The sequence below is a fragment of the Leptosomus discolor genome, chromosome 8, assembly GCF_034619465.1.
Source record: "Leptosomus discolor isolate bLepDis1 chromosome 8, bLepDis1.hap2, whole genome shotgun sequence".
Taxonomy (NCBI): Eukaryota; Metazoa; Chordata; class Aves; order Leptosomiformes; family Leptosomidae; genus Leptosomus; species Leptosomus discolor.
The window spans coordinates 10,086,420-10,098,908 of record NC_141398.1 but is presented as its reverse complement, the minus strand read 5'-3'; the positions used below and the strand labels follow the sequence as shown (position 1 = coordinate 10,098,908).

General features: G+C 41.2%; 1 protein-coding gene across 1 annotated transcript in view; it reads right to left on the bottom strand.

The window, feature by feature from the left end:
- EPB41L4B (erythrocyte membrane protein band 4.1 like 4B) overlaps positions 1 to 12,489 on the bottom strand; it is a 174,995-nt gene that overhangs the window by 15,264 nt on the left and 147,242 nt on the right. Inside the window, 2 exon segments of the mRNA XM_086469142.1 lie at positions 11,301 to 11,378; positions 11,833 to 11,971. Of these exon segments, the coding sequence (XP_086325268.1) occupies positions 11,301 to 11,378; positions 11,833 to 11,971 (217 nt within the window).

The following is a 12,489-nucleotide window of genomic DNA, read 5'->3' as shown; positions in this document are numbered from 1 at the left end:
CTCTGAAGTCTTTCTGAAACGTAAGAGCAGGAGAAACTGGTCCTGTCAACTTCATAACTGGGGAACAATGAGGGGGCTTACAGCAATTACTTTTAACTTTCTCCCCAAGAGCCCTGAGAAAGATGAAGGCTTAGATTCAGGATACTCTGTTTTCTTGCGGGGGTGTGCGTGTGTGTGTGTCATTCTGATTTCTTGTTGGGTTTTGGTTTGGTTTTGTGTTTTTTTGGTAATCCTGTGCCTGCTGCTTTTTGAGTGTGCTCCCTATGAGCTTGGGAACTGTTCTTGATGCGGGAATATGCTCACTTCAGCCACACTGCAGGTGTGAAGAAAAACCTCTGCTCACACTGCCTCAGTGCCCCTGTTCTTGGTAAGGGAGAAAGGAGAAAGCAGTTTCTTCAACTCTTTTTCCAAACCACTAGCAGCAAGACAGGAGAGATCTGTAGGACAAAATTGCTTTAGAGGCACACACAAACATGGGCTCTGCTGACCACAGACATTTCGAAGAGAACAAGCTTTGTCTGAAGTCAGGGCAGCTCAGCCACTAGTGCAAACACATGGACTCTACCTGGATGTGATCACTTGAGCTTCATGGTTATTGATTTTGACAGTTTGCTTGACTTGGATGCAGCATGAGCCGACTGCCAAATTGTGCACAAACTCAGGCGGTCAGAAGCCCACCGCACTTGGCACATGATTTCCCCTCTCCAGTGCTGCCAACAGGGCTCTTAGCGGAGCACGTGCACGTGGCCTGGCGTGCAGGCCAGATGGCATGGGCAGCTCCTTCATCAAAATCCATCCTGGTAATATCTGGCATCTTGCAGAAGTGGCCAGGTGATGTTCCACAGATTCAGAGCACTTGCAAGACTCTAGCCAACTCTTTGGCAGAGGAACAATAAATGACATTAACTTGCTAAATGAATTTTGCAGAGGTTCACTTTCCTGACCTCACTGGCTGCTCCTCCTAGAGGGAGCGGGGGTTGCTGAACATGAGATGAATGCCGTGCCATAAAGCAAGCCACAAATCCACAGTTCTTCCATAGCGATGGTTTTGTGGCCATGGTTTTGTGGCCAAGTTCCAAGGAATAACTTTGAGGAGTATGCATGAACTGTTTTCCAGTCATCAGGTTTAACTTGGATGTACAGGACTTCTACCTCTGTAGAAATTTTCTTCCTCAGCCCAAAACAGTTTAGCATTTTGTTTTTCAGAGGAACAGAAGAGGACCCTTTCTATTGAGTTCAGAGGTTTTTAATCCAGCTACCATGACAGTTGATTAGCTGGAATTAAGCAACTCCTGTTTTCTTCTTTCCAGAAATCACAGTTTTCCTCAACGATCTACAATATTTGGGACAAGGCACAGAAACTGTGGAATTACAACAGACACACTAAGATTTATGCAAACTTCAATTTTTCCATTCAACTCACTGATTATTGCTGCTACTGCCTTCCCTCTGAGTTATAAGGCTTGTACTAGGCTCTGTACAAAGTCAAAGATCTGTCCTGATGTAAATCTCACAAGCCAACGTCTGAGTCTCTCTTTTGTTCTCGCTTGCCAATACACAGACTACAAGAAATTAAATAGATATTATGCCTCGGTAGGAGATTTTCCCACTGTTGTGAATAACAGTAAAAAGCAAAGGACGAATCAGTAGATGGGACACGAGAGAAAATCTTAGGTCACATAGGTACCACTTGTGGTTCATCAGAAGAGACTGCTACTGGAACTGCTTAGGAATTCTCATCGGAAAATGCCTATTTATTCAAACTGAATGTAACAAAAGAATCAGTGCTGATTCAATTTTCCCTATACTTTAAAAAATATATTTTTTAAAATGGTTTCTCTCAGCATTTTGTCAGAGGAGTTTTTAGTACCAAATTTACAAACAACGTTTTGGTTGGAAACATGAGTTCATTGAAATTCATTAATAAACATTATTCGAAAACAAAACACTCCACAACTGCTAAAATGAAAACATTTCAAACTGGCTGGATCCTTCTCACCGCTCTCTGACACTTGGTTCAGGCTGATTTCCAAAACAGAGGCTTTTGAAAGAAAATGCAGACAACCATGTTTTACTTTAATCAAAGAAGAAGAAAAAATATTTTTCTATCAGTTCTGATTATTCAATTGAGTGGAGAATAAAAAGAAAGTTTACTTGCTCTTTTTGCTGGTTTTACAAGTTGAGTCACCCAGCCAGTCAAAAAACAGCTCGGAAAGCAGATGTTTCCATTTTCTGTTGGAGCTTGGAGGCATTCAATTGAAATTCCACTGAACAGCCAAGCAGTTAGCATCACACTTGCTACACATTGGAAAAATGTGCATTAGAATTACACATATATCAATTCATTAGTGGGCTGGAAAGAAAACAAACACACAATAGTTACTCACTGGAGTCTAAATGCAATTGTCACTAATCACAGTGAGGAAGAGAGATTATGAACTTCACAGCTGCTGAGACAAAAGGCATTCTGCACTTCTCAGGCCAAAGGAAAGGTGATTAATATGCCTTTATCAAAAGACTTTGAGACATAATAGCTTCATCACTATACTTGTCTCATTGAGAACAAACATAAAAAGATACACCTAGTTTCAAGTAAGCTTTTGCGCAGAGCTGAACGTTTTTCTATTACACAGATTACTGTAGAGTGGAAAAGACAACTCAGCCAGTACATCCAGAAGTCAATGTTCTATGTCTGAAAAGCCCTGTGTATCTATTGTTCACTTTTATTCTTCCTAGGCAGATATTACACCTGCTTACTGCTGCTAATGACACAAAAGACATCCACTTGTAAAGTCAAGCAATAATCCGAAATAAAACAAGATCTTGAGCAAAAGTATGACTGAACATATCAGACCTGACTTACAACAACATACAGGTTCTAAAAGATTTGCTAAAGATTTGCCAAAGATTTGCCTTCTCAGCAAGGAGGTAGATGTCAGCCGGTTTAAAATCTGTTGGCTTGCATTTACTTGATTCCCTTCACTTACCCTGATGTTGATTTCAAGCGAAAGAGAAAGCTGCTACTGTCATGGAATGATCACATTTTTGATGAGAAGGCAGGAGAAAGGGACTGCAGGTAGCATTTTCTTTTCTTTTCTTTTCTTTTTTTTTTTTAAGCTACAATAATGTTTATGATCCTCAAATCTTCTGACTTTCCTAACCACTGCTGAAGTAGTGGCAATCTATAGCACTTCAGAGGCACTTAGAAAAGCTTTGGACGAAAACCACGTATTGAACTAATTATACAAAAGAAGAACACAGTCCTGCGCTGCCCTGCCCATGGCGTTTGGCAGTTTCAGATGCTCTGCATCGTTAGGGAGCAGTCTCCCTAGGACTTTGCCTGTCAGCTGGCCTCAAGTCACTGTTATTGCAGTCAAGAACATCCTAGAGTCCCTCTCGTAAATTGATCAAACTTCATTTTAAAGTTACTTCAACAGCCACAGTAGTCTCATTTGGAGTACTACTCCAGAAAAGACACTACTTGCAAATGTACTTTATCACTCCCAGAGTCCTTACGAGAACTATCTGTGAAACCCTCTGGTTTCACAGATGATTTGACCTTAAACTAAATACTTTTGTTTGTGGGGTTAGTGTTCAGCTGGATCAGTGATCCAGCTCCTGTTGCAGGCCCACTAAGGAATCTGGGACAGACGAGACCATCCTGTAGCCATCTACACAAAGATCAACGTATGCAGCTGTGACACCACAACCTCAATCCTCCAGCTTCACAGACAAGTCTGTAAATGGCCACCAAACCACCCACCGTACAGGCACACCAACCGTCCCGCCACCGTGCAACAATCTCACAGACCTTAGTTACAGAGCATCAGTGACTGACTAACCACATTTATGGATAGGCATGTGCTTCTTTTGTAATTTCTACAGGCATGGGGCAGGAAGATGGAATGCCAGAGGAAAATTTAGACAGCATCTTAAAATGTACAGAGGTGACTAAAACCAATTGTATGTGGCAGAATTTATCACTTCTCCAGGGAAAAGCTTATGCCCTCTTGATCCAAACTACCTTCTGACATTCCACCCCTATCTTCATCTCAAGTTTTATAAAAGTTAGCCAGTGGGCCATTCATTATTTAAAAGCAGTGAATGAGAAGATACAAAGTAGGCACAGCGCAGCATCACATGTCTACACTTTTTTCCACTTAACACCTTCCTCTCTTTTTGGTACCTTTTCTTGCTCATGTACACACCATATCCACTGGTGCGAAGTCAGCAATGGATTTCACCTTGTGCATCTTTTTATTTCTTGTAGAATTCACTTTCAATTAGTTAAAGAAACAAAGAAGTGTTGAATCACCTGTCATACATTTACAAAGTGCACCGAGTTGTTGTTCTGCTCAGCATACCGATAATGGGGAAAAAGCGTTCATTGAGCCAATTAATTTACATCACTTAAAGTAGAGGCAAACTAAGAAGTAAATCGGGATGTTTACAGTTCATCTTTGGTAACTGATTGATAGGACAAGGCGTAATGGCTTTAAACTGAAAGAGGGGAGGTTTAGATGAGATATTAGGAAGAAATTCTTCACTATGAGGGCGGTGAGGCACTGGCACAGGCTGCCCAGAGAAGCTGTGGCTGCCCCCTCCCTGGCAGTGCTCAAGGCCAGGTAGGATGGGGCTTGGAGTGACCTGGTCTAGCGGGAGGTGTCCCTGCCCATGGCAGGGGGGTTGGACTAGATGATCTTCAAGGTCTCTTCTAATGCAAACCATTCCGTGATTCTGTCATTCTGTGATCATTGAGCAATCACACATTGTTTCTTCACTGACTCTGTGTGTCCTTCTATAATGGATGAACGGGAGCAAATCCCCAAATACCTGAGTAGCAGTCAGCATTTTACATTTTTTAGTGAATGTTAAACTAAGATCCAAGAGGTGGTTTCTGATCCTGACACTCAGTTATCTATATATTAGTAATTCAACAGACTGCTTGTGAGACTGGCATTCGCCAATAAAGCCCCGTGCATGAACACACAAAGCTACGTATTAGTTGCAAGTCCTATTGATACTGCTTTCTGTCTGCAGACTGTAAGAAGCAGCTATCAGGGAGTGTGAAAGTCCAATCCAAAATGTATTCACCCATTATTCTGGCTGTCCGAGAGCCATGATTGTTTTTAAATGTGCTAAGTCCCCTCTCTAGTGAGTAGTGAGCTTTATATAAGTACCTCAGTGACCCTCAGGTAATTTGTATTTGCTTGATTCAGGCTGTGTGCTCCCAGAAGCCTTGCACTGCACGCAGCCCTGAGCACTTTCTGCAGACCCCCAGTCAAATGTCTCATACTCAATTTGACTGGGCGCTACAGTGCACCCCTTCAAACTGTGTTCTTATCGAGGTGATGCCCTTTTCTTGTAGCAGAAAACACGGTCCTTTGCAGGATCAGTAAATTTAGAGTATTCCTTGAGTTCATATGGAACCAGATTTATCACCTGTTGCTACAAGGTTTTTGTATTAAATTAATTATTGTTTCAGCAATTGCTGCCTTTTGCTTTTTCTTAGTTTAATATGGAGTTAAAGGGCATGAACTTGAAACTGGGAATAAATGTACATTTGATATACTGCTTACTGCTTTTGGTTCTTATCTGTAGGTATAACAGACAAACTCCTCCTTTGTGCAAATTCTTTTGCTCGTAATTGGCCATTGCGTGTAAGCTTGAATGTGCAAATACTCTTAATTGAAAGCTGGCTTGGAAAATAGTATTTTTGAACATTCTGCTTTGAATCCAGGTCATAGTTATTGCTTCCAATTCATCTTGTACTAAAGAAATCTTTTTGTTGTTGTTGTTGTTATAAAGATGTAAAGGTAGAAAGCTTCTAATTCTGAAATATATCACACAGCCTTCATCAGTTTTTTGAGAAGACCTACTTTATCTTCAGTATGTAGTTCACCGTAAATAAAGCATTTATAAATTTGTCTCTGACTGTGATCTTCTAAAGACCTCTGGGGCACGCAGAGATACTTGATCTATACTTTCAGCCAGTTAGATGGTAGATACATGCTATCTAACGTTCTGATCAAGTATTAGTCTTGAATTACATTATAGCTGCTTTTGTTTAGAACTCAATGCCAAAAGGACTGGTTATGGAGGTATTAGTTTGATATGTTTGCCTGTCTTCCGTTGAAAAGTTGCTTTGCACAGTCAGGGAAAAGTTCTTCACAATGAAGGCAGGAAATACTGAACTCATTTCCCACTCTGTTATTTGGCTTATTGTAACCTTGCAAAATCACCATAAAAATTTAGCAACTAAAAATACAATTGACTCATCTTCATCGATATAACAAATGCTGAAGAGGAGCAGAATTTAAAGATTCTTTATTCATTCTCCTCTATTCACTGCCCCTTGCTCACTATAATGCCTCCATCAACAGACTAATACTTCTCACGACTTCACCCCGAGATGACTGCTTTTTGTCCTGGTTACCTTCACTTTGTTTCCAAAACGCATCAAATTCTGTACTCTTTCAGACTCAGTGAGATCACTTTCAAAGAACAGGATTGCATACACTAGTAATGGTATTACTGAAAGAGAAATACTTGTTTCCAGCTCATCCTAACCAAAAATATCTAGTTTTACACTGAAGACCATTTATTTTTCAGTTTTAAACTATCATACTGATAATTTATACCTCTTAAATGTTGTATCTCAAGTTTTGAGAAGGCAAATAATTTTCTACTTCCTGTTTTCCACCAATAGATGGCAGATGAAGCTCTAGAAATCTATTCACTTGATACAGCATGAAATAAGAACATCTATAAGATATATATTCACTTGATACAGCGCGAACTAAGAACATCTACACAGCCAGCTCTAAATCAGTGCTCCCTGATAGCTCTTCAGATGTGATCACGACTTAGTTTTTGCCCATCCACCTTGCATTATAAACTTCAGTCCAAGTTTAGGAATAGCTACATTTTGTGTATAAAACTGTTCACTCTTATTTCTTTGTCCTACTCCATTAGGTCAAAACAAAGTTTGCACACGCCGTCTTTCTCTCTTCGTTGAGCATGACGAAGCAGCTGTTAACATTCATTCAGGGTCTGAGGACTGAGCTTTCTGTGATTAAACAAGAAAGCTCTGCATTCATACCTGTGTCACAAATCATACCGATTGTAAGCTGGAACAGAATAGCTTGAAGCTCAAGCTTTGATTTCCAGTTCCATAAAAGATACCAACATGGGGGGTGGGAAGAGACTGGTATCAGAAAGAGCCTACTACACTGACAAAACTTTTAAAATTTTAATAAACCACAATAAGGATGCTCACAATGTGATGCTATAATTCTTCATATATAATGCTGTAATTTTTTTTAAAATCCTGTTCTTTTCTGAAACATAGAAGCAGGAGGGACTGAATCTTGTTTACATACCAGCCAGGTACAGTGCTCAAAATAACAATGGAGTGGTATGAAAAGATAGGGATTTTCTTCTGCACATGTTACAACGATTTTAAGGACAGCCAGTAACGCATTGTAGTCAATTAATTGTAGGATTTACTTGAAAAATGAATAGAAGCATGCATAAACCGCATGGTTTGAGGAGTACAGAGCACAAAACGATTCCTCTCTTTCTAGGCAATCTGCATTAGTAAACGCACACTATTTCTCCTGCAAAATGATTTCCTGAAATCAGTCTGCCTCACAATTGCCCTGCTGTTACTGGCAGTCTAAGTATTGATGACTAAGTGACCATTAGAGCTCAGCTGGTTCTCATATGTATCACAGTAGCTCCTCCAGGCTGATCAAGTAGACAAATTTGACTGCTCTGATCCCTGCATGGCAGCCTGGATGAATTCTATTAATCCAATCCGTTCACTAACCCTTCCATTTTTATACGTTAATTTGGTTTTGTGAGCTCCACTTCTAACCGTAACTCTCAGCATGTATTAAAGCTTGTACTGTATGGGCAACAGCAGTAAAACATGGATAAAACCCAAGGCCATCAAGAAGCATCAATAATTAGACACTGAACAACGAAGATCATGCAGCTGAGTCAGTGACTATTAATCACTCTCTACCAGTAATGTTATAGAAGAGAAGGGAGGATGTCCGAAACTGCTTCAAACCACCAACTCTCCAGTGAACTGGTGAAGTTTGGCAGCATATATCATGACCCAAATAATAAAAAAGTTGTTTTTAGGTGGCCAATTTAGGTGCCTTAGGCTCTCTAGTCCAGATGACAAAGAGAAGACAGCTGTTTGAATGCCCCTCTGCAGGAAACCCCCTGACTATCCAGGAGCCTGAACTTCCAACCCTATCGCATCAGGCAAATACCCCAAAGGCAGCATCTTTAGATACTGTACCTATGTCTGAATGTGAAACAAATGGGTGCAATTAACAAGCATCTTCCCAAGGGCCAGGTCATAGCATGCAAAACCAGAACACTACCACTGACTTGACAGTAACATGACACTAAGCTGAACATGATTTGACCCTCAAATGACAGCACATGTTATCACAACAGAATTATTAAATAATCAAACTGGCTCAAAGTTAGGTATTTCCCCTTAGCTTGCTTTTGTTTGGAGCCTCTCCCCCTAAAGAGTAAACTTTTCATTTAGACCTCAATTGGGAGCAGCCTGTAGCCAGTGAAACTGCAGAGAAAGGTCTGTAAACAATAACTGCTCTGTGGAGAACAATCTGACCTTTATAGACGTTGAACAAAACAAAAAGGGTTGATTGATACTGTGCAGTATGTGCTCTCCAAAATATTAAACGAAGAAAGTCATGGAAGGTTAGTTTATGAACATACAGCATGATAAATTATGTCAGTGGGTGGTGGGGTAGGAAAGGGGAAAGCATGACTGGGTAAAATATTTAGGGGAAAGAGCCTGTATCCTCAGCTGGAAAAGGGAAAGCGTGTAATGCTCGCTTCTATTAGATGGAAACAAAGCCCAAACCTATGTTATCCAGAGCAGGTCAGCTGCTAACGTCTCCCTGACTCATTTTTAAAAATTCTGATTAATATAGTAAGATACGGTATAATGGTTTTTAGCTTAAGAAATCTATTAGTAAACTCCAAAGGATAATCGCAGTTTAGCCACAAACGTTATTAATACAGAGAAGGACAATCTAACCTATAGAGAATTGTAGAATTAATTAGGTTGGAAAAGACCTTTAAAAGTCCAGCCCTCAACCTAGCACTGTCAATTCTACCACTAAACCGTGTGCCCAAGTATCACATCTACATGTCTTTTAAATACCTCCAGGGATGGTGACTCAACCACTTCCCTGGGCAGCCTGTTCCAACGCTTGATAACCCTTTCAGCGAAGAAACTTTTCCTAATATCCAATCTAAACCTCCCCTGGCACAACTTGAGGCCTTTTCCTTTTGTTCTATCACTTGTTACTTGGGAAGAGACCAACACCCACCTCGCTACAACCTCCTTTCAGGTAGTTTCAGTTTCAGCCTGCCTGTATCTTATCAACCCAAACTACAGACAAAGGCTGCAGAATGCTGCACCTCTTTCTCTCTTTACTTTGCTCCCTTTTAATTTTCCCTTCCCCCAGAAACGTATGGGGGGGTTGTTCAGCTGAAATACGTCTCTTCCTGTCACTTTCTGGAATGGGATAGTTTCATTATCCAGCACTTCAAGGAGATTCCAAGTAAACCTTCTCATCTCTGTAGTCTCTGCTCAGTCTGCAATGGTATTTTCAGGTGCAAAAGCAGGTCCCTCCTATATGGTGGACATGGGAGCAGTGAGCACTGTGCTCTCATTGCGGCTGCTAGTGCTGGAACAGTTCTCCCACCAAGGAGACCCAGGGCCTCAAGGAGCTGGAGGACCCCTTAAATTTCAATTTGCTGCAGTTCAGAGATTCAACATTTGCACTATAAAAGTCTTGGGGCACAAAGACTGCTCAGCTGACCAGGTTGAAGGGCAAAGATAAGAAGGAGGTCAGCAAGAACAGGGTGGGTGCTGACAGCACTTGGAAGATGCTTACTGAACCCCCTGAAGTTATAGAGAGACCATCAAGCGCCCTCAAGGACTTTGTGAAGAAACAATTCCACAGGCTTGAAACTGCATAAGAGAGAACAGCTTTGCAGATCTCTCTGTCCTTCTAGGGCTGGTGTCCATCCCCAAACTGCAGCATATAAGTGACAGTCTCAGCTGCTCCCTAGCTCCTGCCCAGTCCCCTGCACCAAAGCTGTCTTCCCATCCACAGCAGCAAGTCTCTAGGCATAGTCCACCCCAAGCCCACCTCAACGTGCCTCTGAAGCCAAAAAGCCACGGCTGAATATTCACATCCTTTTTGCAAACAGGGAGAGGCCTAGGAGGGATAAGCCTTCACTTATCAGACTTGCAGGGGAAGCCACATCTCTCATGCAGTGGTAAGAGGACACAAGCAGTTATTTACAGACAGGTCACCATACTGTCTCTGAAGCGAAAGTCACATCCCCACAGCACCCTTCCAATACTGTAAAGTAGGACCTAACCGTGTAGTGAAGGCAACGCCCAGGACAGAAGTACCTTAATACAAAAATGTTTATGCCAAAAACGTAATGCTGTCCCTGTCGTGCTTTTTATATGCTTTAAACATGGTTTCTAGAAGACAACAAAAATGGCTTTGGACAGCAGAAGAGCTACCTGGCATTAGAGCTGTTTGCAATGCAGGGTGACTTGGAGAAAGTTAAGGATCATACTGTGATCCTTCAAGTAATCTGCTGGGAATCTGAAGTGAAAGCCTGAGATCACGGAAGTCAAGAGGCATTTTGACCTCAGTGGGACCAACATCTCAGCTTGGCTTTTAAGCAAAAATACAAATCATGTACCTCTAAAAAAAGAAGTTAAAAATCAACATGATATAGACTACTTTGCCTTAAAGTGAAGCAAAGCACTCTGCTAATGAAACATGAAAGTGCAGGTACAAGTCTTTGGATTGGGCATTGGGTACGGTCTGAACAAAGCTTGTGGGGAAAAGAAGAGACTTTTCAGACAACTCCCAAAAGCAAATCTATGATCGCATTAGGAAACTGCATTAAAGGGACAAAGAAGCTTGTGAAACCAGTGCAGCAAGATATAAAGATACCCAGGTAGGAGAGAGAAACAAGAAGTCATCCAACAGTAAGAAAGTGCATTCACAAGATCAGTCATAATATTTGTTGATGTGGACTCATTTTCAGAGATGCTGAGCTGAGTTTGACAGACGCTCAGGATCACTGAATATCAAGGAAACTTACTTTATTCCTGTGCACTCTCCAACACACTGCATAGTATCCCACGCATTTTAGCTGCAGACAAATCATTGAAAACATTTATGTTTCCCTGGCTGCAAACTGAAACTATTTACCATAGGTGTGGCCTCTGTGAAATCCATCAGGAGGTCACCTGGCTCCAAAGCAAATGTACTTCCAGCATCTGTGGAACTCTAAAGGCAAAGAAGAAACCCAGCACTGAAATAAACATTTCATTTCTGTAATTCTGTTGGGTGGTTTTGTTTTTTTTGTTTGTTTGTTGGTTTTAATTCCTTAAAGCACAGATTGCCAAATGGATTTCAAATTTCACAACGTTTTTTAAGCATGGCTACTCAGGAAAGACAGAGAACAAAATTATGCACCTTTGAAATCAAGGTAAATATTAATTTAACCTTGATCCAGTGCCCCCTAATGTTGATGAAAAACTATTACTGATGAGCTGGGTCTTGGAGCAGGCTCTAAATACATCCTTACACAACAGGTTAAACATATTATTGCAGCTTTGCATTAAAAACTACTCCTAAATGTAGAATTACTCCATCTAAGGAAAACATGTTATCTGCAACTCCCTCCCACCCTTCCTGAATACTCTCCCGACTGAGATGAGCTCATCTCTTTGCACAGTACCTTGCCACCAGGCGAGACCTGGGTTTGTCCTTCTGACGTCTGTGGCGTACATGTTTTCTGTGACCCTGGAGACGCTGAAGACACAGGTGTTGATGCTGCTGCTGCTGCTGCCAGTGCTGGAGGAAGGTCATCTTCATCACTGCAGTTGATAAAAGCAGACAGATCTTCTCATTAGAAAATGTCACTGGAATTTGACCGTATTTGTGCTGGAGGCGGCACTGGTAACCTGTATGTCAGGCCTAGCGCTTTGGAGTGAAGTTCTGTTTACTCTTTCATCTGTAATGCAGGTAACTTTTCAAGCAAATTAGGGGTTTTTTAAGCTTTAAAGATTCCTCAAAAGCGGATTGGCTAGGTAATTCTCATCTGCAAATGGAAATCTTATGGATAAGATGTGCAAGTAGTGTTTCTATGGAGTATGTATATATGAATGAATAAACTCATTTGACAGTACTCTAATCTTTATTCTTTTCTACGGAGGCTGGCAGTACTGATAAGAAAAGATCTGGTTGGATCCATCCATGGGACCTACTGCTTCATTGGCTTTAGGCCAATGGGAGATTTGACACCCATTATGCAGCTAGTCTGTGCTATTGTTTCCAAACTGTTTTTAAAGGACTTTGATGCCAAAAAGGAGCTCTTTAGAAACATTCTTGTGAG